This window comes from Elgaria multicarinata, chromosome 3 (assembly GCF_023053635.1).
Source record: "Elgaria multicarinata webbii isolate HBS135686 ecotype San Diego chromosome 3, rElgMul1.1.pri, whole genome shotgun sequence".
Lineage (NCBI taxonomy): Eukaryota > Metazoa > Chordata > Lepidosauria > Squamata > Anguidae > Elgaria > Elgaria multicarinata.
This window is the reverse complement of record NC_086173.1, coordinates 103,294,675-103,309,603: the sequence shown is the minus strand read 5'-3', so window position 1 is coordinate 103,309,603 and position 14,929 is coordinate 103,294,675. Positions and strand designations below refer to the sequence as shown.

The window sequence follows — 14,929 nt, the reverse complement described above, 5'->3', positions numbered from 1 at the left end:
AACCTCTCACCCTTGGGAAAAGCCACCTCCTATATTCTTAGAGGCAGCTCCGTTCTCCAGACACTAGAACAATCTACCCCCCACAAGAATAGCCAGCGTCTATAATAAAATTGGCATTCCCTAGTAGTAAGGGCTTCCTAGGCATGGAATACATGCACTCAGATGGTGGGAGGCCATCCCTGTGGGAGGGGTCGCTCAGGAATGCTGGCCAAAGGATGCCTTTCAAGAGGGATAACACAGACATGCACATTGATATGCATAGCCTCATTGTTTCCTTTCCCTACAGTGGTGACAGTGAGCAAGTTTTTTTTCCAGCCAGCAAGAGGCCAGATAGACATGCTTGGCGGGGACAGGGGGTGGGGGATGAAATCTGACCCCCAAGTCACTATTTGGGGATCATTGCTCTACTGATGTTTGTTCTGCAGCCACTTCTGTAGATTCTGGTAGCAGGTGTACTTAAGCTTGCTTTTCTTCTGCGCTTTGTTATGTACAGAATTTGGTTTCTTAGGCATGGCTGCGTCTGAAGGATCAGGCCCCTTTGCCAGATGTTACCTTAGGCAGCCTTTTGCTCCCTTCCAGTCTAGGCCGTGCAAAAGTTATGCCTTGCTGTCGCTGTCTTGCCAACTAGGGTTAGATAGATGCATGGGCAAGGAGATGGTGGGTGCTTCCAGATGGAGAGCTCCCGGGGCTAACTACGAGAAGATATGGTGCAGCAATTCTGTCTTTTTTTCCTTGACGGTAAGAAAAAGACAGAAGAAGCATTAGGTTACGAGTGGAAGATGATGTTATCATTCCGTGGGAGAGCCGTGGCGCCATAAAAACCTCACCTGGAAGCACCTGGTGAAGTAGCTCGTGCGTTCAGTCTTCTATCTAACTTCTTCCTCTTGTGCAGGTGACAAAGTTGCAGCAGCTTTCCGGACACCCCGTCTCATTTTCTTCCTTGGGACAAACTCCATCTATTGTAGCAGGTGAGGAACCCACTGAGAGCTCTGTAACAGGATCTGTGAAACCACTTAAGCTCCCAGAATCCTCTGCTTATGCAGAGGACCAGTGAATATGTCCTGCAGCTGTCCTTATTCAGTAGTCCCTCAAGTACCCACTGAAAGACAATAGTGCAAGAATCAGTCCAGGAAGTAGAGAATGCAGGACCTTCAAGCAACTAAATAAAACAGTAAATTGTTAATGAAATGCTGAGGTATTGCAATGTGTGGGATGGGGGGAAGGGTTAGCTCTGCTGGTGCTTGCAGCTTTAAAAAGGAAAGGCTAGAACACTACTCCCATTTAAGAGTGTGACAATAGGGATGTTCATCCTCTAAACTTTTAAAAAGTACAGTGTTAGAAAGAGATAAGATTAAATTGGGAGTGTGCTAACTGGCAAAGGAATGAACATTATTATTTCTGAGAATCTTGGACTCCCCATTACAAAAATAACAAAAGAGTCTGCATGTGAGTATGTTTTTATGTGAGAAAAAGTGGATTCACACATGTTTACAATTGTTGGGGGAAAGTCACACCTAATACTTGTCAACAGTATTTCTATTTTTATTCATTACAAAAGACAATTCAAGAATTGTTAACTAAGAAAATGTAACAGCAGATGTCAGTAACACTGTTGCTTGGGGAAAACATTGAAAACCTTTGTCAAGAGGACAATTTGTTTCCCTTAAATCTCATAAGAACAAAGGCAAGGCATCATCATCATAGATTGAACAAATCCTCCAGATGTTTTGGTCAACAAGTCCCATAATCCTTGACCATTAGCCATGTTGGCTGGGGCTGATGGGAGTTGAAGACCAAAGCATCTAGATTGCCTACACCAGTTGCAGAGGTACTGACTTACTAGCAGGGAGGGGCAAACCTTTTAAGCTAAAACTGATTCAGGTGCTCAAGTTCCCAGCTGCTACTCTTGTTCCATCCCAGTTCCATGAAAGCCTCCCGTTCTTCATATGTAATTTTGTGTAGGTTTTCTACATAATTTTGTATGTAGTTTTGTGTAGGTTTTCAATGTACACATTTTCAAATGTGTGTGCACCAGTGGTGACTAAGGCCATGGCTAGACCAGGCCTATATCCCGGGAACATCCCTGTACATCCAAATAACACACAGGGGATACCGGGAGCAGGCAGGGATGACCCCTCCATTTGCCTGGGATAATCCTTAGGTCTAGCTAAGGCCTAAATGTGTGTGCACATTTCAGAAATGCATTTTGCAAATGTGCCCATGTTGTTCAACACATTTTTTTTCAATTTGCAAAATGCAATGCAAATGCCTGGATTTTCAACCACAAGTTGCGTTTGGGTCCAGGAGGTGACCTTTGAGTAATCTCACATTGAAATGTGAAGCCAGTGATTTTTTTCACCCATCCTTACTGACTGAAAAAAATATACCAGGGTTAAGGAGGGGTAGAAGGTTGTTAAAAAGTAATGAAGATATTACAAACTCCTTTTTCCAATATTATTCAAAATTATATACCTTAGAAAGACTGAGACTGTTGCTTGAAAGTAAATATACCTAGAATTTGAAAAAAAAGAAAGAAAGAGAGAAGGCATACTGGATGCCCCATATTAAGGCCAAACCACAGGATGTATTTTGGGAGATCTGTGATCAGATCTTCCTACTCTATTTTTATAAGGACCTATTTCTCCCCTCCACCCCACCGCCCCTGGCATGCTTCAGTTAGATAATATAGTTACATTGGGGGAATGATGTTTAATGTTTATTTTATTTATTTGTTAAATGTATACACTGCCTTTACATGTATAATTCCAAAGCAGCTAATTAAAATTCAACATAAAAACTCTAACCAATTGATACAGCAATAAACATAAAAATAAATAACATAGTAAAAACAATATAATAATCTAATAAGAACAGATAATATATTGAATAATGGCAGCCAGTTAAAAACATATTGCTTATTATGTGCACCCCAGTTCTGTGTGTTGTGACAAATTCCAGGGGCACAGTGCTTGTGGTTAGTCACCAGAGGCTTATTGGCTGAGTACAGATGGAGATTAGACACTCTAAGAGACAGCACAGTCCACTGCTTCCACATCAGGTCTTCTAGAGAGATAGCCAGCACCCCAAGATGCTTGCAGTGCCCAAACTCTGGTCTTTTTTTGCACTTTTCTCATTTTGCATCTGCCACCAAAGCTGCAGTCTGTTGTTCTTTACACAGGGGCTTAGATTACATCATCTCCACCAGCAAAGGTGTGAGCGCACGAAGAAAGCTATGCTGTTTCTAGAATGGCTCCCACCTTCCAGAACAGGCGGTGGCTATTTCTGGTCACTGTTAAGGCCAGCTCTCGAGACGTGAAAAGAATAAGGTTCCTGCTCCTAATAGACTGATAGGGGGGATTTATGAATGGTCAGTTACCACCTTCATGGCAGAAACTTGGAAAATAGTTATTAGGTTTGAAGTCAGTATCTTTACCATTCAAAGGCGTGGTGATATAAAAGCAGCTCTGAATATCTTTAGTCTGGCTAAGAAAAGGATAAACATCCATATACTTTGGGAACTGCAATATGTGGAAGTTGGAAGGCCATCTATCAGGGATGCTGAAACTACATCTTGCCTTGCAAATCCTGCCTTGAGCAGGAAGTTGGACTAAATGACGCCCAGTGTCCCTGCAAACTCTATGATTCTATGATTGTTCTTGTATTTTGGAAGTCCTGCAAAGATTTGGAATGCGTAAGCATAATTAAATAGCTCTGCTATGAGAACCAATGGTGAGGATTATACTAAATGGTGAGAAGATCCATCTGGGACATGCAGCTGAGCAAGGTTACGCCTTGTCCCTTGCATTGCTTGTGCTCCATGTTCAAGTGCTTGCAAGTGTAACTTGTGATAACTAGGAAAATAAAGGTGCAGTCCAAACCTAAACTGTTATTAATCAGCATTTTTAGCAATGATTCTATGACTAAGAGGAATATTAACCCCACTGGGTTCAGATGGAACAATTTTTTCTTCCACCAGAGGCAGAGAGAGAGGAAAGAGTCCATAAAATATTCCCATGTATCAGTTAAAGCCTTTCACAATTTTTATATATATAACACACACACACAAAACAATTTTATTTTATTTTATTTATTATTATATTTATATCCTTCTGAAGCTGAAGGCAGCTTATACGGTCCTCTTATTCTCCATTTAACCTCACAACAACCCTGTGAGATAGGTTAGGCTGAGAGTCAGTGACTGGCCCAAAGTCACCAGTGAGCTTCATCGCCAGTCCTAGTCCAACATTCAAACTGCTACACCACACTCTATCTATCTATCCATGCACACACACCTGGTCTTTGTTGCCATACAAAAATGAGCAGGAAACGCAGACTTAACTGAGCTAAAAGTGGCTCATCTGGGTAGGACTCTTTCTTATATTACAAGAGTAGCACTAGCCGATAGTGGGGTGGGGTGTGCATCAGGCTGGAGGAGGCTGGGATGGACTCATTCTGTCTGGAATTCCATTGGGACTATCTAAAATTAGTCCACTGTAATGTGACCTAAGCGAAATGACTCAAAACAAAGGCCTCTTAGAGCTGTTGATTGCTTTGCAGTAGCTAGGAAGCTATCCAACCCTCTTTGAGTCCTCCAAGCTCTTTCTAACTGTAGTGTCTAGAAAGAATCATTAGGATGCTGGACATTTCATTTCTTCTGTAGCCTTCTAGCTTTCCTTGTAGGGCAGGATGATGAAATATCAGCTAAGGAAGCAGCCAGGAGACAACAACAGAAAAGCTCCAGTAACACTGTGTTTTCTTTCTCTTCCACTTCAGGCCTAGACTCAAACTCTCAGAATAGCTCTCAGGAGTTCCTGGTTCCCAACGATGTAAGTCAGATTTTGGTGTGACTTACTTCTCTCAGCTTGGTTAGTTTGTGTTTTGCATTGAGCCTTCAGTTTGCACTATTGCAACTGCACCCACCTACATCCGTGCAATTCCTCCTGATTCATGCCAGCATGAAGACATACTGCAGCAGTCCTCAACCTCACTGTCTCCAGATGTGTTGGACATAAAATCTCTTAGCTGGGTGGTGGTGGTGGTTATAGGAGTTGTAGCCCAACACCAGTTGCTGGAGAACATGGGAAGGAGGGTGCTGTTGCGGTCATGTTCTGCTTGTGGGTTCCCCATGGGCAGCTAGTTGGCCCGTGTGTGAACAGAATGCTGGACTAGATGGACCCTTGCTCTGATCCAGCATCTGGAAGGTGCCAGAATGGGAAAGTCTGGCTTACTGTGCTTAAAGTCAGCACCTTTCTCCTCTCATTCCACTGCTCATGTTCACAAACACATGGAGAGAGTGATTCCATTCAAACAAGAGCAGAACAACCCTACCCTTCTTGATGCAGACACCCACTCCTCAGCCAAGAATGCTCTCTTCAAAGGGGCAACTTCTGCCCACTGCCTGTGTCAGGATCAGAAGCCAAGATTCTGTGCTGCAAATTCAGACACTGGAAGCTGCCTTATACCAGGTCAGACTGTTTGTCCGTCTAGCTCAGTACTGCCTGCTTTGGCTTGCAATGGCTCTCCTTCCCTCATGCAGAAGGTGTTTGGCACCACCTGCCAAACTGGAGGTGCCAGAGATTGAACCTGGGACCTTCTGCATGCAGAGCATGTGCCCTCTCCTGAACTATGGTCCCTGGAGGAAAGGTGTTCCTAGGGTGGCCGTGAGTTCTGTTTTACAGAGAACAGTCCTCTACCTATAGATAGAACACAGTCCTCTATCTGAAGGTGGCCTCTATTTGAAGGGCTGTCCGGTCCAAAGCCTGTTTGAAGATACAGAACCATAAAAAGGGAGGAAGCACATTACGAAGTAGCCCATCAACAGTTAGGACCTGGACAGCAGATGGAACAGGCAGGCCATAGTCTTCTCCACCGTGGTCAGATGCATTGTATTTCTATTTAAAATATAGCCATTATTTCTAAATCTGTACCTATGCATAAACAAAAAATATCATATGCAAATATTATGCCATTCTGTGTCCTGTTTTTTGGCCTAAGTGACCACCCTACCAAAGGCCCACGTTGTCTGTCCTCGTCCTCAGAGAGCAACAGAATCAAGGCCTGTTGTCTCCAATTCAGATGTGATGCTCTTCTCTCCTACACACCGTTTTCACTGGGCCATGGGCTGCTAATAATTAATTAAAGTAGTCTGACATGGAGACAACAAGCCGTAAAAAAATGTATGGCATAGAGAAAAATGGGGTGGAAAACAGCGCCAGTAAAACAACAGCCACAGCAGCAGGGAAAAGTTCATTTCTGTCTCCTGCCCCCCTCCCCATTGCCATGTGAGCTGTCCTTTGCTCTCTCTATATCAGGCATAGGCAACCTGGTTCCCTCCCAAAAAATTTAACTACAACTCCCATGAGCCCTAGACACCAATTATCAGGGAGTATGGGGTTTGTAGTTCAAAACAACAGCGGGGCACCAGGTTGCCTACCCCTGCTCTACATTTGTTAGAGCAAAGGACCAGCAAGGGTGAATGTCAAGATAAGGGAGGAATGCGCCAGAGTTCCTTGTGGCCACCCACACAGGTTGCCCAGATGCCAATGTGCCAGGCCTGCTCTGCAGATGTCAGCACATGCTGCTGGGCACACTACATAACAGCAGACTCTGTTATGAAGTCTTAGAAGGCAGGAAACGAGTGGGCAGAGGGCAACATTGACCTTTACTTCTGCTCCCCAGCCCCACATGAAAAAAGCCAACCGTAATTTCTGAGGATTTCATTTAAAGGAAAAGCCTCACAAAACTAACCCAGCTGTTTTACTGATAGAGGCTGATTCCTGCCACAGTGTGGTAGAAACCCTGAACTACATGACTCAGGGCGGTTCTAGAAGAGACTTTGATCACACCTGAACCGCCACTTTCACAGGATTTTACAGCATCGGCAGCATCTTCTTTCATTCTTTCCCACCACTTCTTTCATCTTTTTTTCTTACTGAGGAAAATCCCTCAAGGAAGAAAAGGCAGCATACTTGCACAGTGCAGTCTAATGGTTAGCAGCAGCCCCTTCTGTTATTCCCCCACAGCCCAACTGCTTTCAGGCCTCCTTTAAAAGAGACATGTCTAGAACAAAAATGTTCGCCCTTATGGCTAGACCTACCTATGGCTAGTTGTAGGCTGTAGCTCCGTCGTACAGCACATGCTCTGCATCCACACAGCCCCAGGTTCAATCCCCAGCATCTCCAAGAAGAACTCCCGCCAGAAACCCTGGGGAGCCGCTACCAAACTCTGTGTCAACAATACTGGGCTAGATGGACCAAGGGCCTGACTCGGCTTAAGGCAACTTCCTAGGCTCCTACCCTGTGGTTGAAGATGCACCCTTGGTCACAGACACAACCACTGACATGGCCCTTGTCTTGATGACGTCGGGTCTGCAGCACGAGGTGCTGCATTGGCACTCCTTCCGACCATTTACAGTGGAAGGAGCACAGTTGCGGGCTTTCCTGAAGGCACCATCACCGTCGCCGCTGCACCCGCCCACCTGAGCACACATGCGGCAGTTCAGGGGCACCTGGGAGCATCCGCACCCCCTCTTCCAAGGTTAGGAGATATTGGCCTAAGTTTAGTTTGTTTGTTTTTTCAAAGCTGTAAATGTGAAGGGTCACATTTACAGCTAAATGCGGGGGAACACAGGGGAGGAACGAGGTGCTTCCTAGCAGAATATCCAACCCCCCACTTTAATTTTTTGAACAGCTCAGCTCCGTAGCAAGAGCGACAGATGCTGTCATCGCCTCACTCCAAGCTAAAAAAAGTCGGCTTTTTTAGAGTGGAGCTTTGGGGCTTTGGCCCTGTAGATCACCTACCGCCACTCCAAAGCTACTGCGGGGGGAAATGCTCGTCTAGACAAGCCCCTGATTGCTCCCATACTACTGCTGAATTAAGTGGAGTGCTCCACTTAGCACTCCACTCAGGTCCAAGGGTCTTTGAGCCTTGATGAAGTCTGGCACAAAATTAAGCATTATGTAACAATGCACTGAACAGATCTACTATCGTCCAAGCATTGAGGCCTTCACCTGTTTCCTCATTTGAAGGGATTTGTTCCCTAATGAACAACACTTGGTTCAGTCCAGGTTAATGCTTAGGTAGTGATGTTTTTTTCAGTGCCATTTCGCTCCAAAGGCTGATCTATCCTTTCTCCTTCCCAGCTGATTGGCTGCATCATTGGCCGCCAGGGCAGCAAGATCAGTGAGATCCGGCAGATGTCCGGGGCGCATATCAAGATCGGGAATCAGACAGAGGGTTCTGCTGAACGTCATGTGACTATCACAGGCACCCCAGTCAGCATTACTTTGGCTCAGTACCTCATCACAGCCTGGTAAGAGCCATGATGACTGCTGGGGAGGTCAAGTGGGGATGGGAGTAGCCCAGCGCTTGTTCAGAAACGTAGAAGTATCAGTGCGGCTTCTTCCTGCTCTGCCCAAGCTCTGGGGTTCTTAGATGGATGGCTCTTGGGAAATCAAGTGGTGATACCTTGCTATGGTTGGTGAATCATTAGTTTGCAAAGCCTCTGCCTTTGACTTAATAAACTGGAGTGCTAAACATAGTGTTATGTGACATTCCCATTGCTCGGTCATCAGCCTTTCACACTAATTTCTGCCTGCCTCTGACCTAGATGAACCTTTGAGTTTCTCATGCTAGTACCTTTACCTACAATATTTTGGGCAGACTCTATCCTGACCAGCCGCTGCTTTCCCTTAAACTTCCCTTTGCAACTGCAAGCTACAGGGGGGCGGGAGGGGGGGAGGAACACCCAGTTCTGTTCAGGAAGAACTGCTAGGCACAGTATAGAACTATTCCACCTTTCCTGAGAGATAGCCACACTTAAGTGGAATTTAGCAGGGTATTTATCATTGGGAAGTATCTAACTTTGTCATTCCATGAGCACAAATGATGTCATGCTAATGGGAATGATGTCGCAAACTATGTGCAAGAGGAGAATCCAACTAAAGTTATGATTGCGCACAAGTGCAGTTGTGCAAGCATAATGCGCAAGCACTTGCGCAATGGAAAGAGATCCGCTAGTGCTATTTGAGTTTGCAGAATGACAGCACTGGATACCGCCCATAACGTATTATTATGACCTGACAATTATGATGCTTCAAGGTTTGTAGCAGGAAATAGCAGTCATTCACATTTCATGGATTATTACTACTACTAGGGAACACAAGCTCTAAGCACACAGCCTGTCTTTGAAGGATGCATTTACCTGTTTGCATTATCGGTTTGACGTAATAACTCCAGTATTCATTTCAACCTTTGATGCGTTTACATGTTCAAGAAACTGAACTAAGCTGAAGGAGAATCAAATCACCACCCCTCTTTGTTTCCTCCTGGGACAAGTAAACAGATAAATAATACTGTGGATATTATCTCGAGTGGTTGAAGTTCAAATTACCATAGAAAAACACAGTGATCTGTGAATGACCCAAGAAAGCCATGAAGGGTATGTGGCTCAAAACTTCGGAATGCTATGACTCTGCACACAGGAACCGTTATAAGTGGGGTAGGGATAATGGCCTTGGCATAACCATCTTTCAAGGTTGATTTGGTAAACAAACTCTGTGTGTGTCATGTAGAGCTTTTCCTCAAACCTCAAGTGCATGCACATGGTCCTGGGGGAGAGGATGCTGAAGGAGAAGACATTATCTGGACGCGGAAATTAATTGGAGCACCTTGTTCATTAGCTCCGGTCTTTGTGTGTACCTGTTCTTTTGCACATACCATTATGCATGCCAGTGCAAACACATGTCCGTGTGTGCATATCCATATACATACCTGTATGTATGTGTTATGCAAGCTGCACATGTCCACCCGCACCTATGCGCAATTTTCTCTGTGCAAGCTTGTACATGCCTACATCAGTGCATATACATCCGGGTATATGTCCACCCATGTCTGCATATGTCTGTGTAAATGTGTGTGCATGCCTGGGTCTCACTCTTTCTCCCTTCTTGTTCTTCAGTTTAGAGACGGCCAAATCTACCTCCCAGACGCCCCCCGTTGACCTCGGCATGACTTTCTCCCAGCCCCTCACCCCTTCGCCAGCCCCAACGCTGACAGCAGTGGCCGCGCCTCCCCCAGCCTTGCTTGGTGCTCCCTATGCCATCTCCCTCTCCAACTTCATCGGCTTGAAACCCGTCCCCTTCTTGACGCTGCCCCCTTCCTCAGCCGCGGGGCACAATGGCAGCCTTGCCACCTACACGACCAAGATCTCCACAGCCAATGCCAGCAAGAAGGCTGAGAGACAGAAGTTCTCCCCATACTGAAATGGGAAGGTGGGCTGTGGGGCAAGGGCGGGGGACCTTGGGGGACCCTCCTGTGCTTTGTTAGATGGCATCAGCATCCGGCCACTCCAAAGCGAGACTCCATGGGGGAAGACTAAGCAAGATGTGAGGGAGAAGACAAATGTATAGGGAAGTAAGGGGATGGGAGAAGTATAATCTAGACAGCTATTGAGAGCAGTGCTGCCTGCCCATGAGTCAGCCAGAGAATTGGCTCTTCTGCAGATCCTGGCTGATCCTGGCTGAAATGTCTCCACTGAGCAAGACCATTTGAGCCTCACGGTTTTAACTCTGTCGAACAATCTCTATCCCACACTTGGAAGTGTTATTTTTCTTTACCTTCCATAAACCTATCTGATCTCCTTCAGGAAAGAGCTTTTCTCTATCTGATTTCCTGACTTTTTAATTTTTTTTTAGGAAAGCATGTTGCTTAAGAAAAATTTGAAAAATAAAAAAGCCCCACAAATTCTTTTGTAGTATACTGAAAGAGCTGGAGGTCTTGGGAAAGGTCTCATCTCGGTTGGGGCAGTAGATGGAGCTTGCTAGATCTGTGGTGATGATAGTAGAGAATATGCTGTATGCTGCTATGGGTGCTTCAAGACGACGTTTTATTGTGTCATCACCCTGCCTTTTTCATGGAATTTTATGGGGCTCCAGACATTGTCATCTGCTCGTAGCCCTCCCATTCCCCCCCATCACTTCTTCCATCTTTTTTTCTTACCATAGAAAATCCGTTAAGGGGGTGGGGTGGGGAGTCAGAATAGCTGCACAATGCCTTCTCGTTTGGTAGTGCTAGGAGCTCTCCATCTGGGAGCACCCTTGGATTGCATTTTCAAGGGCAGAACTAGAAAGCGTTCTGATTTATAGAGAACTGGAAGGTATGTAGGGTGTAGATATGTCAGAACATACCAAGAAGGAAAGACTTTTGGTACTCTCTCTCTCTCTAGCACTTTTCTCCTAATATGAAGCCAGCCATGTATCTCGTTACAGCTAAATAGGAATATGAAAAGAAAGCTTTTCAGGACTCTTCAGACTTACCCTCAACATCATACAGGATCCTGGACTTTTGCTTCCTCCTACAAGTCTGCTAGAATAAAAAGGGGTTGAAAGGGATCAGATGCCCCTCTCTAGGTGACAGGAACTGGCACAGCAAACGTGGATGGATAGTTGGCTTTCCTCACTGAAAAACTGAACAATGACTAATCACAAATAGTCCTGCTCTGTTCCTGGATTAGAACTTCCAGTCTCAGCTGGTCAGCTAATAAGTGGGTGACATCTTACCCCCATGTTTTACTTTATGGCAAATAACTCAGGAAATCTACCCTTGGCAGGACGTGTAATAACTTGTCACGCCAATAAAGCATCTTTGAATTTTATCTCAAGGGATGGTGTCTCCAGTAAGTGCTTACTAATTTTGCTCTCATCCCTTACAGTGCAATGTTAAGCATGCTTACTCAGAAGTAAGTCCCACTGTGTTCAATGAGACTTACTCCCCATGAACATAGGAAGCTGCCTTATACTGCATCAGACCATTGGTTCATCTAGCTCCATATTGTCTACATTGGCTGGCAGAAGCCCTTTGGGGTTTAAGGCAGAGGTCTTTACCAGACTTACCTGGAGATGCTGGGGACTGAACCTGGGACCTTCTGTTTGCAAATCATGTGCTCATTACTGAGTTACGGCCCTTGCCCAGAAGGGAACTCCCTGGTAAGTAAATATACCACTGCAGATGTAGTGATTTACTAAATGCTGCTACATATTTTCTGAAAAGGTTCCCCATTATCAGCCCTTCTCCCTGTGTCATTATCATTAGAAGAACTCCATCTAAGTGAAGAGGTGGCACCCGGAGACCTCCAGCTGAAGCACATTCCCATCTCTATGACTTCTGATTAAAGTTGCTGACAAGTATATCTGACACTTGTAATCTACACAGGCTGTCATCCCAATAGCATATAATTCACATTGCTGCACTCAGTAATCACCCCAATGAATTAAATATAGCATATAGCCAAGGACCCCATAGCTAATTTCTTAGCAAATCAGTGTACCGTCACCAAAGTGGGTCAGATTACTGGCTGATGTAAATTGGCATGTTGTATTTCTTCAGTCAAACAGCCGTTCATTGCAAAGTCTTATCTTTATAAGTCATTGAATGGAATGTGGCTGTTGAATGAAGCAGGAGAAAACTGGTAAACAAACAAACAAAAAGCCAGCCTTGAACCTGCCCTTTGCCTTCCCCTCCTGTTGAAACCATAAGCAAACCATAACCAGGGCGGAGTTCTGTGTCTGCGTCAAAACAAAACAAGTTAAAATTTTGCATGCAGTAAACCCAGGTCCTGTGGCATGAAAAGCTCATTTCTAGGACCTGTATAAATTATACAAATAATGGTATAATTTATACAGGTCTCCTATTCTGCAGAATGCATTTTTCTTTCTCTGCCCCCTCCCCCCATTATACTGGATTCGCTAGTCATGGCAGAAGCAAACCACCAAGACAAGTCCCACCACAGTCACTGGGAATCTTGTTCCGCTGCCTCTCCTAAAAGGTCAGCAGGCACAGCTCACTCAGTTTCATACCTATCTTTGCAGCACATCCTATGCTTTTTCCTTTGGGAATTACATGTTACACACAGCCCTGTTTACATTGAGCTTATACAATTGGGTTACTACATCAAAACTGTCAGAGGAAAAGATCCACTAGGCTGGAAAATGGGGCAAAGAGTAGGGTTCATTGGGCTTAGCAATACCGGTGTGAGAGGCAGTGGCATCTCTACTAATGGGTTTGCCTCCATTACAAATGGAATTAGTGGCATTGAGTAGCCCCCCTTGCAGCCCGAGGACTGACGAAATAGTATAGATTTGTATAACTAATGAGTCAAATTTTCAGACAGTGTTGCTCGGTATTTTGATTGCACCAGAAAGGGATGGAGCCAAAATAACTCCTACTCCTACAATTCAACCCAACCAGTTGTCCATTTGGCATTGTACCCTGGCTGGTACAAATCTCTAATTCTTCTCCATCACTTGCTGGCAAAAGCTCCCATCTTTTCTTGCTGTTCTAAGGAACTTCCCTATTCTTACCCCATGATCCTCTTTGGCTTGTCTTTGAAAATGCTGTACATATAATTCTATATTTTTTCTCCTTTGTAACTTATCATTGATTTAATAAAAAAGCAAACTTTGTCAACTCAGAGGTAACGTGATTAGAATGTTGTATGTTTTGATCAAGCAAACAACAGAACCCCAAACCAGCCATTTGAATGGCTTAATAAAAGAAAGAAAAAAGGCTTTTGCAATGTTTTTACCTAAAAAAATAAACAGGAGCTAGAATTGCCGGCTTCCTCCGCACTCCCCAATGGCACTTACTCAATTTCTTTCTAATGGAGGTTTGAAAGAACAGAAGACCCATCAGTGTGTGTGTTGTGTAGAGAGTGGGTGGAGAGACACAGAGGCAACCCTACAGCATGTACAGATTCACTTTTTGAATTGATTCAGAATAGCTACCACCCACTGGTTTTATGTTCTGATTCCTCAATCATGTAAATCAGAACCACACCATCAACACACATAAAAAAGCACCCAAGGGTTGGGAGGAGCCATTATCTCACCATTACAATGGTGTACATAAATATTCTTGGAGGGGCCTAAAGAAGTTGAAGCCCAACCTCCTTCATAGTGGGATCATCTACTAGATGCATGCCCCATTGCTACTGTCAGCCTGATTTATCACATTTCTATCCCATCCCTCCCACAAGGACCTTGGTGGCATACATGCGGATGTTCTCACTTTATCTTCACAACAACCCAATGAGACTAATAGTGCAGGTTTTCTTGGATGCATGATGTTCACTGAGGTTTGCTCCCTTTTAAGTATGCGTAGGACTGCAGGCTAGGCTGAGAGATTGGTAACTGGGCCAGTGAGCTTATTAGCTGGAGTAGCGGGGGCTGAACCCTGGTTTCCCCAGTTGTTATCCTGTATTCTATCGATATGCATTGAAAGCCTGTACCCACATGCTTTAGGCCAGGGATGGGCGACTTGTGGGACTCCAGATTTTTTGGCCCGTAGCTCCAGTCGTTGCTCACCATTGGCCATGCTAACTAGGGGTGATGGGAGATTAAAGAGAGTTTCAGTTAATGGGTGGCATAGAAATGTAATAAATAAAAGGGGGGAAATTAGTAGGCCACAACATTTGGAAGACTACACAACACCCACACCTACTTTAGGCTGATTGTGTGATCTGGAATGATGGTTGCCCAATCTAGTAGCCATTGCAGGTATGGCTCAGGGCAATGCAAGCTCCCTGAACTACATGAGCAGATACTATACATGACCTCAGGCCTAGTTGCTGTGTCACCTTGGCAAAGGAGTTCCAGTGCTACAATGCTGCACCTTCCTGCTCTGTTGGATAACAGAAGCCCAAGATTGTGAAACCATATGAGAGGAGCCAATGTGGGACTTTTTCAGTTACTCAGGGTGATGGGTGTGCAAAAGGAAATATGGAAACAGTAGGAGATGAGGGCTGTGTTCAGACAAGACGATAGTCAATGGTGGGTTAATAACATTTTTTTATCTAGGGGGGTACTCCCCACACAACATAATAATCAACCATGGTGTGGATTAGGATCAGCATTGAGTTGACTGTTAGTCCACG

At 44.8% G+C, this 14,929-nt stretch overlaps 1 protein-coding gene across 1 annotated transcript in view; it reads left to right on the top strand.

Annotated features, from left to right (window-relative positions):
• PCBP4 (poly(rC) binding protein 4) overlaps nucleotides 1-13,464 on the top strand; it is a 52,775-nt gene extending 39,311 nt beyond the window's left edge. The window contains exons 10-13 of the mRNA XM_063121122.1: nucleotides 893-968; nucleotides 4,774-4,826; nucleotides 8,142-8,311; nucleotides 9,959-13,464. Coding sequence (XP_062977192.1) covers nucleotides 893-968; nucleotides 4,774-4,826; nucleotides 8,142-8,311; nucleotides 9,959-10,262 — 603 coding nt within the window. The 3' untranslated portion in view covers nucleotides 10,263-13,464. The remainder of the gene's footprint in view (nucleotides 1-892; nucleotides 969-4,773; nucleotides 4,827-8,141; nucleotides 8,312-9,958) is intronic.
• Nucleotides 13,465-14,929: the final 1,465 nt, after the last annotated feature.